The following is a 12,316-nucleotide window of genomic DNA, read 5'->3' as shown; positions in this document are numbered from 1 at the left end:
GCAGGGATGATGATTAATTACTCTAACCTCGACTGTCACGTGACTTCTTTAACCCATTCTCTAGATCTAGCTGGTTCTGAACGACTTTTCGAAACCCTAACCCTCTAATCTGATCCAAACCCTAACCCTAACCCAATCCTTAACAAAAACATATGCTGAAACCCTAACCCTAACGAGAAATTAGACTAACTTCCTTATACGGTCAAATCACGTGATCGATACAGTTTTTCGCCAATATCTCGTCAGGGGAGCATTTTAACCCTATGTCATGGGGGGTGATTCGGAATCAGCGTCCGAAAATACATCGATTGAAGTTGGTTACAACCATCGAGGGCCCTTTTAGAACAATCTCGAAGATCGACTGTAAAGTGATTTAGCACGCTCGAGCAAGCAGCAGTTAATAGCAGTTAGTAGCAGAGAGTAGCAGTTAGCAGCAGTTTCTTTGCATTTTGGTCCTCCTGTGTCGTGTGAGATGCATTCTTTTTACATTACAGCAAATTGGAGCTCGCACGTGACATCAAGTTGTAAATACAACTTGCACGTGTGACGAATTTTAATGTCCAATGTCCAAGTATTGAAATGCACGTAATCTTTAGTTAAATACAATTAAACTTGTAGCGCAATGCACTACTAGGCCGCGCCGCGCATTCAATATAATTCTTCTCGCAACCACTTCGGTAGATCGGCGAAATGCACCACTGGGCCTCAACGAGCTGCTATATATACAATATAATTTTTCTTTTGGGGAGAAAACGTTATTTATGCGAAACGAAAATTTTGCAAAAAACCGAATGGCTCTATTTATTTTTATTTCGGAAATATCCTGGTCCCCAGCCAATAAGCTGTTTTTTTGGCTACCTACGGAGTATTTAGCTAGCATCTTACTATATATAAAGCGAGACGATATATATCCGTGCCATTTTACTGACACCACGGTATCATGATCAACTTCAACTCGACTTTCCACAACAACCGCAAAAGATATACAACTGAAACTTTTTTGACTGAATCAAATGCTTTAATGGCCTCCAAATCAGCATGAAAAAATAAAACATTGGCCAAGGAATAGTAATTTTAGAGCCCAAAATTTGGACCCCAAGTGGTGTTAAAAACGCGAATTAAATTGGTAACAAATATTTTAGTCTTTTGAGTCTTGATACCATTTAGGATTATATATTTCGACGGCCCCAACGTTAATGTTGCTCTTGCTATGTGTTGGTTCAGCCGAATTAATTATTATATTTAATCAAGTTTATTTTTCTCGTTAGTTGTCATCCGGCCAAACATTAAGCAACTTATATTGCAGTACCATTTATCATTTAGTAATCAAAATATGTCATTGTAATTTTGCATGGCTGAAATGTAACGCTTGATTTATATATATAATGATTAATTGAATTTTCAAACAAAAAAAAAAATTATACGGGTTCCTGCTAGTATATATAATTGATTGAAATAAATTTTCGTGCACATACAGAATGAATGGTTAATAATTTAATAATTGTTTGATTTTGGACACGAAGGGAAACACACAAATTTGGCTTGGAAACTTCGTTTATTACATCGCTAGAGCCTACAAAAAAGAAATAAATTAGTCAGATAAAATCAATCATAATACTCAGTCAAAGAGATTCAAAAATTTATAAAAAGGTCATGATTAGAGAATATCATGAAAGTCTATCAGAAATTGGAATACGATAAAATTGTTTCACTGATAACGTGGTAGATAAAATTTATAAGGAAAAATGACGCAAAATTGGCACAAAATTGTTAAAATTAATTAATTACAGATATTGGTAAAAACCACAAAAAAACTATCTTTTAATTTCCATCCTATTTAAACCCCAAACATTAGTTCTAAACTTTGCACAAAATCTAGCCTCTTCCCTATCTAATAGGGAAGGTTTAGTCTTTTTCACAATCCCGAATTTGAAACAGTCAAAACTGAAAGTGTCCTTGTGTACATCGTAACAATGCATTGATAAGGCTGAGTGCTCGTAGAGGGCACGGTCGTCAATGTTGAACTTGTTCCGGTGCTCATTGAGCCTAATGTGGAATGGAGTCAACGTCTGCCCAAAGTAAGTGTCCTCAGATCCCTCAATAGTCCTACACTGCTGGCATTGTGCAACGTAAATAATGTGCTTATCTTTGCACGTGAGGGATTCGTCTAGATTAAGCTCCATGCCGTTGACCATGATCTTAGAGTCAAGATCGAACAATACCGGGCAAGTCTTGCATCCAGGTGCTGAGCACTTCTGTGATGTTTTTTGGGGACATTCAGCCTTATTTCCAAGTTGTCGATTCTTCACTACCCTGTTCCCGATTGAAGGATGTTTTCGTGTGGCAAATATCACACGTATATCTCCACATATCCTCCTGATGTCCGGTCCAAGTTCGTGAATCAACTTCTTCAGCTGAATGTTGTCCGAAGAGTGTTGTACTGAAAAGACTAAGTTATCAGCGTTCTCACTCTCCTTAGACCTGTTGGCTCCGTGGGTGTTCTCCAGTACTCTGACAACTGCTCTCGGCTCGATCTCCTCTAACTTAACGCTGTTATGTCCGCTTTTAGATAAATCTGCTTTCAGCTCCATTAAGTCTTCTACACAGGTTGAGTCTTGCGAGTTCCTTTCTATGATTCGTATCATCTGGGAAAACGCCACAGATTCGAATACATGGTGAGGATGAAAGCTATCCGTTCGCAAGTAATTCCTAGCATCTGTCTCCTTTCTGTAGAGTCTATATTGGATCTGGTTGTAAGTATCCAAGGTTAGAGTGATGTCAAGGAAATTAACAGTTTTACCGATTTGTTGGTCAGCAAATCTGATTCCAAATGGTTCTGCCAGTTTGTTCAGTTGCTCCACGAATAGATTGAACTGTCGGACTGTTCCTAACCACACCCCAAGTACATCATCAATAAATCTCCTCCAGAGGTCTACTAAACTCCAGTTTTTCATCTTTCCTTTGATCTGTTTAAACAATAGCCAATGCATCGTCACATCTGCCACTTGTCTTGAGATACAATTTCCCGTCGGGATACCCTCCTTGTTAATGTATCCCTCTCCTTGATAAGTGACAAAGGACTCCCGGAAAATCAGGTCAGTGAACTCATGCAAAGCCGCTTTTAGCTCTTGTGAGAAGTTGGTATCACTATTGAGGGCATCCTCAAGAGCAGTAAGTAATAATTTAATATATATGTAGACCAAGCTCTGTGCACGGGATGCTTCCTGGAAGAATCCAGTTCTTTTAGCGGGGCACCCTACCTAAAGCCAAATTGAGATATAATAATCATATTCCTAGGGAAATAATCAGAAATCGAATACCAATCAAATAATATGATATATAGGAGTAGTAACCATATTTACTATGCAAAATGCCCCAACCACATAGTGTAAATTTATATAAAATTCAAATTCCATATCATCATTAAACCTCAATAGTCAATATAATAGCCCAAGCAAAATCAAATAACTTCTTATATGGACACGTTCATTTGAGTTTGAGGATATTGGTAAATATAAGTGACCCTATTAAAAGGCACAGTGTAGTTGACTTTGTCACACTATGAAATTACTTAAACCCTTGATGGTTAGGATAATCGTCTCATCCTCCAGGCTAACTTTGTCACATAACGATATCTTAATCAGGTGATAAGATATCGCTTAAATACCGCCGGCACGGAAATGGTTACATTGTCACACTATAAACATGTGACGGAGTAAATATGGACCCCTTGCTATTGCTGCCGTTTTTGACCAAATTTTTGAGTGTCCAGTTGATTGGATGGGTACATATGACCATTACCTACATATTTGACGACTTTTTTCGTTAGATGGTGCATTCAGGTTTACTCTGTCACACATTAAAGAAAATATGTGATGAATGTTTAGGGCACCCTGATAAGCAATGCTGAGTAGTGTAAGTTTATTTGATGGCCTGGAAGTGCTGGGAATTGTTATTATATCATATAGTCGTAGGGAATTAAAACACAGAAGGCACAACCAAGCTTACTTTGTCACATAATCTTGATGATATCTGAACATGTGTGAAATTGAACAAATAATGATATACCAGCTTAAACCCCTTATATTATACGTACTATGGATCAAACAACACTGCTAGTACCATGCACCAGTCACATAAATCATTATCAGGTGATAATATGTTAACAGTGTCACAATTAAACTTTGTCACATAATCTTGATGATATCTGAACATGTGTGAAATTGAACAAATAATGATATACCAGCTTAAACCCCTTATATTATACGTACTATGGATCAAACAACACTGCTAGTACCATGCACCAGTCACATAAATCATTATCAGGTGGTAATATGTTAACAGTGTCACAATTAAACTACCGCAACATGGTCAAAAATAGGGTAATTTCGTCACAAAAAATTATTATAACTCTGTTAGCTCCTTGCTGGCAAAATAACTAGTTTATCGAAATTTTTTTGATGATAAAGTTACATAGTATTCTAATAGAAGTATAGTTCTTCAAAATAGGGGCAAGACATGTTTACTTTGTCACATCAGTTATTATAAGAGTTAGGTAATCGTCATCAGATTAAAAGATATTTTTCGTAGTTCGGATCGATTAATACTTTAATATACCTGTAATAAATCCTATGCCAATTTTAACACACTATCTTGATACTGTTGGGGCAGGGAAAGTTAATTTTGTCACATTTTCAATGTCTTTGACAAATAAATCTAAATTTTTAAAATTGAGTTCTTATGTTCTGGACAATATTCTTCCAATCGTTTCTGAAAGAATGTTGAATTCTAATAGAGTTATAGATCTTCAAAATAGGGGCAAGACATGTTTACTTTGTCACATCAGTTATTATAAGAGTTATTATAAGAGTTATTATAAGAGTTATTATAAGAGTTATTATAAGAGTTATTATAAGAGTTATTATAAGAGTTATAGATGTGGATACTGGCGGGGAGGTGATAATTGTTTGTTTACATTAATAGTGAGCACATGTTAAGCAGGCTGAGGAGGTGATAATTGTTTGTTTACATTTTAGGTCGAGCACATGTTAAGCAGGCTGAGGAGGTGATACATATTTTGTATTATAGAAGGTTTGTAACACTTGTAACGCCTTCTTGTTACCCCCCTTTGAGGACCCCGAATTATTTTCTGAACGAAAGCTCAAAAATAACCGAGAAATCGACCTTCTTATTAACTCATTTTGATGACTGTTTCTGACCTAAAATTGCACGAAAAATCGATTTAGCTAGGTTTCAGAACCTATTGACACTTCCTTATCCCTCAAAATTGATGTTTTATAGTTAATACGACCAACAAGCAACATATATATTTTGATCCTTAGCTTCGGTTCTACTCATGACCTAGACAGTTAAGCTGAACCCGACAGATTGAGGCAATCCTCACCTTAACTGATCAAACTGGTACTAACACAATTTTCAGATATAAATGTTCTTTGCGATACGTTTATTGCAGCTTTGCAACTTGAGTGAAGACCAGAGTACGAAAACACACAGCAGGTAAGCAACTCACGTTTGGTGACTGTTCCTCACGAACATTCTGATCCTGTAACATATAAACAGGGAGATCGTCTCCTTAACAAATCGAACAGGTACTATCACAATTTCCAGAGCACAGCATGATAACAAAGTCAAAAGAAACACAATGAAGGTAGGTTACCAACACCACAATATAACAACCATACTGACAACTGAATTAAATGTATTCTGAAGACGGGCAGCCCTGATGTGCTCCGTGGTCCTCAACGAGCGACCACTTGTAATAGAGGTGTTATGTCATGTGACACCGATCCGTCCAATCACAAACAGGAAAAGTGAGCAGATCGATATCGTGTGTTTACTTTCCTTATCTTTATTTGACCCTCTGTTCACATTGTTATCTCTACCACATCTTGACTCGGCAAGGTCCGCGTGCAATATCTGCACCGCGGTAAACACGCCATTATTACGTCATGAACTTGAAATAGTGTGATTGTTGTACACTTATATAACCGTGCCCATCGCCCACGTACATTACAAACTGTTGGGGGGGGGGGGGGGGGGGGGGGGGGGGGGGGGGGGGGGATGGGGTTTAAGATAAACAACCGATCTTGATAGTGTGTTGGTCGCTCCTCCAACTGACTGTGATGCTAACCGTCCAGTCATGAACGGAACATTAACATTCTTTAGTTATAGCATGTTTCGGTTTCATTGTTCAATTGCGGAGATTAGTATTATTAAAAACATTTACTCTAATATGAGGTCGCGATTATGAACTGAGTGAGATTCCAAATGATGAACTGTGCTTTAAGTTTACACCAACTGGAAGCAAAGGAATAATGCATATATCCATGAGTGCTCCTTTGCTTAACTTAGACCTTTAGACAGTAAGTGTTTGGAAACAGAATCTAGGACACGACTTCACTGACAAGAACTGTATGTTCCAGGAGGAGGCAGTATACAGGAGGACAAGCATGGTTATACCTGACAGAGTTGAAGTACTAGTTCAACATGGTGCAGTTCATTTTTGCCAGGTTAGACCGTCCAAGTTAAGTTAGGGAGCACTCATGGGTATATTCCTTTGGTTCCAGTTGGTGTAAACTTAAAGCACAGTTCATCATTTGGAATTCCACTGAGTTGATAATCGCGACCACATATTACAGCAAACTGTACATATTACAGCAAACTGTACTTATCTCCGCAGTTCAGCCGAGACATACTATAACTAAAAAATTATGTTATTATTCTGTTCCTGACTGGACGATAAGCATCACAGTCAGTTGGAGGAGCGACCAACACACTATCAAGATCGGTTGTTTATCTTAAACCCCATCCCCCGCCCCCACCCCCACCCCCCAGCAGTTTGTAATGTACGTGGGCGATGGGCACGGTTATATAAGTGTACAACAATCACACTATTTCAAGTTCATGACGTAATCATGGCGTGTTTACCGCGGTGCAGATATTGCACGCGGACCTTGCCGAGTCAAGATGTGGTAGAGATAACAATGTGAACAGAGGGTCAAATAAAGATAAGGAAAGTAAACACACGATATCGATCTGCTCACTTTTCCTGTTTGTGATTGGACGGATCGGTGTCACATGACATAACACCTCTATTACAAGTGGTCGCTCGTTGAGGACCACGGAGCACATCAGGGCTGCCCGTCGTCAGAATACATTTAATTCAGTTGTCAGTATGATTGTTATATTGTGGTGTTGGTAACCTACCTTCATTGTGTTTCTTTTGACTTTGTTATCATGCTGTGCTCTGGAAATTGTGATAGTACCTGTTCGATTTGTTAAGGAGACGATCTCCCTGTTCATATGTTACAGGATCAGAATGTTCGTGAGGAACAGTCACCAAACGTGAGTTGCTTACCTGCTGTGTGTTTTCGTACTCTGGTCTTCACTCAAGTTGCAAAGCTGCAATAAACGTATCGCAAAGAACATTTATATCTGAAAATTGTGTTAGTACCAGTTTGATCAGTTAAGGTGAGGATTGCCTCAATCTGTCGGGTTCAGCTTAACTGTCTAGGTCATGAGTAGAACCGAAGGATCAAAATATATGTTGCTTGTTGGTCGTATTAACTATAAAACATCAATTTTGAGGGATAAGGAAGTGTTTATAGGTTCTGAAACCTAGCTAAATCGATTTTTCGTGCAATTTTAGGTCAGAAACAGTCATCAAAATGAGTTAATAAGAAGGTCGATTTCTCGGTTATTTTTGAGCTTTCGTTCAGAAAATAATTCGGGGTCCTCAAAGGGGGGTAACAAGAAGGCGTTACAAGTGTTACAAACCTTCTATAATACAAAATATGTATCACCTCCTCAGCCTGCTTAACATGTGCTCGACCTAAAATGTAAACAAACAATTATCACCTCCTCAGCCTGCTTAACATGTGCTCACTATTAATGTAAACAAACAATTATCACCTCCCCGCCAGTATCCACATCTATTATAAGAGTTATTATAAGAGACTATTTCATTCTATAATCATTGTTTTTAATCTATTTACGATTTCGTATAATTTTTTGTGACAATGTTAACATCAACTGATCTTAACTTGCATCAACTACATTGTCATCATATAAAACTTTCCCGCCTTTCAAACCAAAATCAGATATAAATAATTCGTCCAAAATTTTAAATTCCATATATTTTGGGCACTAATCTTCCTCAGTTCTCCTCCTCCTCCTCCTAGGTCCTCCTTCTGGGTCCTCCTCCTCCTCCTCCTCCTCAGTCATCCTCCTCAGCCATCCTCCTCAGCCATCCTCCTCAGCCATCCTCCTCAGTACTCTTCAGTACTCTTCAGTCCACCTCCTTCTCAGTCCTCCTCAGTCCTCCTCCTGAGTCCTCCTCCTCCTGAGTCATCCTCCTCAGTCCTCCTCCTCCTCCTCCTGGGTCCTCCTCCTGGGTCCTCCTCCTGGGTCTTCCTGATCCTCCCCAGTCCTCTTCCTCCTCCCCTCCTCAGTCCTCCTCCTACTTCTCCTCCTCGTCCTCAGTCCTCCTCATCAGTACTCAACAGTCCTCCTCCTCCCCAGTCCTCCTCCTCCTCCTCCTCCTCCTCCGGGGGCCTTTTCCTGGGTCCCTATATAATGTGATATAATAAGTTAAAGCTATTGATAGCTTTAGTGTGATTAATAAGTTATATTCCCTATATTTCGTTAAATAGGTACTGTGCCTACTGTGTACCCTGTGTAACTGTTTCAAAGATATGTTGACGACACAAATAGATCTGGATTTAGCGACCGGATTTGGTGACTGAATTTAATTAAATATTGGGAATATTGGTAAGATCTTTATTCTTTAGACCTCTTATATTATTCGGACATAAAATCTGGATACAAAGCTCTCTCTGATCTTTGAGTGCTGAATCGGTTCTTCTTTCGATTCGTTAGCTAGGTAAATTGATAACACCTTCAGTGATAATAATTTCATCGCAAGATTCATTAATCTTTTTTTGCTTACTGTGCATTGTGCAACCCATGGAGTTTGATCAAACAAATTAACGCAGATCATGATCATGCCGTAAAGTTTACGTTTTTCGTAATACGTCAGCTCAGTTAATAACTTTATCGGGTTTATCCTTCTCTTGTTAATGTCCACCAATGTCCGCTAATGTCCACCAATGTCCATCCGAGTCCGCCAATGTCCGTCCGCAAATGTCCGTCCGCAAAATGTCCGTCCGAGTCCGCCAATGTCCGTCCGAGTCCGCCAATGTCCGTCCGTGTCCGCTAATGTCCGTCCGTGTCCGCCAATGTCCCAAAAAACACGTCCGTTGTCTCATAGAATCCAAAAAGGACAGGACATTGGCGGACATAGACGGACGTGACACCCCCCCCCCAATATCTTTTACGGTTTTTGAGGAAAGTTGTGTTTGTTAAAGTTGATGCCGTGGTGTCAGTAAAATGGTACGGATAAACATCCATATAATATATCGTCTCGCTTTATATATAGTAAGATAGTAAGAATTATTAGATTATTTGCTTACTGTTGAGGGTGTCTAACCTTATTGAACATGACCATTGATACTTATATTGGATTGATGTTACATACAATGTTGTTAACATATCATCAGGGAACTAGAACGAACACCGATGGGACATTAAGACAACAGACAACATTCTTATTGTTGTCTTAATGTTGTCTTAATGTCCCATCGGTGTTCGTTCAAGTGGCCTATCATCAAGTGCCAACTGATATGAAATGTTAACATTTAGAACCAAATTAATCAAGGGATTTATTGGTTAGCCAACCACGAAGATTATAACATTGCATTATACATTGCTTCATACTTTGGATCGTGTTTTATGATTAACTGCTAATTTAATTTAGAATTGATTTCATTCCTTCTGTTTCTCACCAAAAATTTCTAATGGATTTGATCTATATTTCATACTCTTACAGGCTAATGGATCATGGCTTAAATGATGTACGCCATTGGTTGAGCTCTTTACACCTGAACGAATATACACAGGTTTTTACTGACCATGGATTCACCTCCTTAAGGAAATGCAGCATCTTAAATGGATCCCATTTAAGAACGCTTCACATTCCTTCAGATTATCACACACTCTACTGGCTGGTGCACGAAACCTTCAGCTTACCTTCCCCAACAATGTTCCCAACAACGCTCCTCCTCCTCCTCCTGAAGGTGATGTTCCACCTCCTCTTCCTGAGAAGAAGTCTAGAAGAAGTTTGCCAAGTCCAGCACCTAGAGCAAAGCATGCCCAAAATAGGAATAATAATCCAGCTTCACCAAAACCAACAAGACAGCCTCCTGCCGTTCCAATAACAGTTCCTCCAATGCAAATGGCCCCTCCTTCAGCCCCACCCAGGAAGTCTGTTTTGAGAAAATCCATGGTAATCCAAGATGGTCCCACCCTGAATAAAGACACAGCTTCTGAATCCCGCATACCTCCTCCTGATCCTCTCAATGATGATCTCATAGATTTATCAGGTCACATACAGGCTATGTCTCCCGGACTACCTTCGAAAAAGAATAGAAAGTCTTCATCAAGGACTGATGATTCAAACCCTACTGTCAACATAGTCGTTGATAAAACTAATGACATGATTGAAAGTTTTGACCACCTAGAAGTGGCAGGTGATGATCATTATGTCACACAGCCCCCTCTGATCATTCTCCTACACAAAAGAAAGTAAGACCAGCAGTCAAACCACGACCAACCATCACGCCCCGGCCTAATTCCATGCACAGATCACCAACCCCCCTCAGAGCATCCCTCAGCAACACTCTTCCTCTACCTAAAGCTGATGGAATTTATCATGATTCAGGACCCAAGTCAGCTACTTTACCCAATAAGGTATATATAATTTCTCGTTGTTTGAACTTTTTTGAGCGAAAAATAAAACAAATAAAATGTAATATATGTAAAAATGACATTATATCGATGGTAGCACCTTCAATCTTCATTTGGAATGAAGCAAACTCGTGGGTTTTGTGAATAACCTATCATTTTCTTCCACAATTAATAATCAACTGTAATTTCAGGGAAATAGTATGGTATCAGCACTTGTAAACAGATTTGCAGAGGAACCAAAGGCAGTGGTCACAAAAAGCGCTTCTTGTGATGAACAGTTTGTAGTGCGCAAGAATACTGTGAGTTTTCGTTGTTATATTATATTATGGAATCAGATATTATTACAGAGTTGTTAGTTTGAAGTTGGCTTCTTAGAAAACTAAAAATATTCCCTAGCTTCTCTTTTTAATATATTTAAATTAGGAATTGACTCGAGGTGCGGTCAACTGACAAAATGATATAACAAAGCTTTCCCAACAAAGAACATAAATGTTAAAGAGTAATGAATCAATGCGAACATTCCATTCATAATTTTTGCAAATTGTTGTTCTGAGCTTCCGGAAATGTGTATGATCTCTGCACACAGTCGTTAGTCTTACTTTGAAATATAATAGGGTGGTATAACGAATTTATTTACTCTTACTAAAGGTCAAGTGGTAAGTACTAACATCAAATATTCGATTTAGTAGCATGCTCCGATTAACTCTCTCTTTTTACTCTATGAAAAGATAAAAGCTAGCCCGTAGTTATAGTTATAGTCAACACACCACATACATTGTTACTTTGTTTTGTTGGTAGTCTGTTGATTAGCCTAGAAGCTTGTGCTACATGTTAGGTCTAATAATTTCTCTTTTCATGATCCCGTCATTCTTGTGGCAGGCCTTGCTTAGAAATTAGTTCAGGTTTGATATTTTCATTAGTTCCGAGATATGATGTCAACTCTACGATTTAACCCAACTCCTTAATGTAGTATTAGCTGGACCTGACGATGGGATATCGTGCTTGATCATGATCGAAACTGATTCAATTTCTTTAATTTAAATGTTGATAAGTTAATCTAGTGTGTTTTAACGAGATCGTCCTGTTTCAAAAGGCTGTAAATTCGTAGCAGAGTTGTTAAAATCAATTCATTTTTTGCATATTTAGGAGATAATAGTGTACGAAAATAAGAATACTAAATAATAACAATCTCATTTAAGCGAGCTTGTAACCATGGGGCTTGCTACAGGTAAAGCTGATAGCAGGGAATCTGACGATACCGATACCAGCGATGTTACCCGAGGGAGCCAGGAAGAGGATGATTATACCTAACCGTCAAAAGATAGGTAAGCTCTCACAATCGTCAGGGGGGTCATTGCCATTTTCCATTCATTTCAAAAATCCAAAAAATTGATGGTGAGCAGTATTCGCCGAGATTTACTTGTTCTATAGTTCTAATGTTTCTAGCAGGACTCGTTTATGAACAGTTCACAGCGGTATAAAGTACGTTCTT

General features: G+C 38.7%; 1 protein-coding gene across 8 annotated transcripts in view; it reads left to right on the top strand.

Annotated features, from left to right (window-relative positions):
- Window positions 1-9,905: 9,905 nt before the first annotated feature.
- Window positions 9,906-12,316, top strand: part of LOC134818803 (arf-GAP with Rho-GAP domain, ANK repeat and PH domain-containing protein 1-like) — a 113,660-nt gene continuing 111,249 nt past the window's right edge. For 4 of the 8 annotated variants that reach the window (XM_063828457.1, XM_063828456.1, XM_063828454.1 and 1 more), the window contains exons 1-3: window positions 9,906-10,827; window positions 11,016-11,123; window positions 12,053-12,149. In XM_063828457.1, the coding sequence (XP_063684527.1) occupies window positions 10,714-10,827; window positions 11,016-11,123; window positions 12,053-12,149 (319 nt within the window). In that variant the 5' untranslated portion in view covers window positions 9,906-10,713. Of the gene's footprint in view, window positions 10,828-11,015; window positions 11,124-11,438; window positions 11,481-12,052; window positions 12,150-12,316 lie in introns of all 8 variants that reach the window. The other 4 variants (XM_063828453.1, XM_063828451.1, XM_063828450.1 and 1 more) reach the window with 2 other exon arrangements.

Source organism: Bolinopsis microptera, chromosome 7 (assembly GCF_026151205.1).
Source record: "Bolinopsis microptera isolate Bmic1 chromosome 7, MBARI_Bmic_1.0, whole genome shotgun sequence".
NCBI lineage: Eukaryota > Metazoa > Ctenophora > Tentaculata > Lobata > Bolinopsidae > Bolinopsis > Bolinopsis microptera.
Note: the sequence above shows the minus strand (reverse complement) of the source record. Positions and strands in the feature narration are given on the sequence as shown.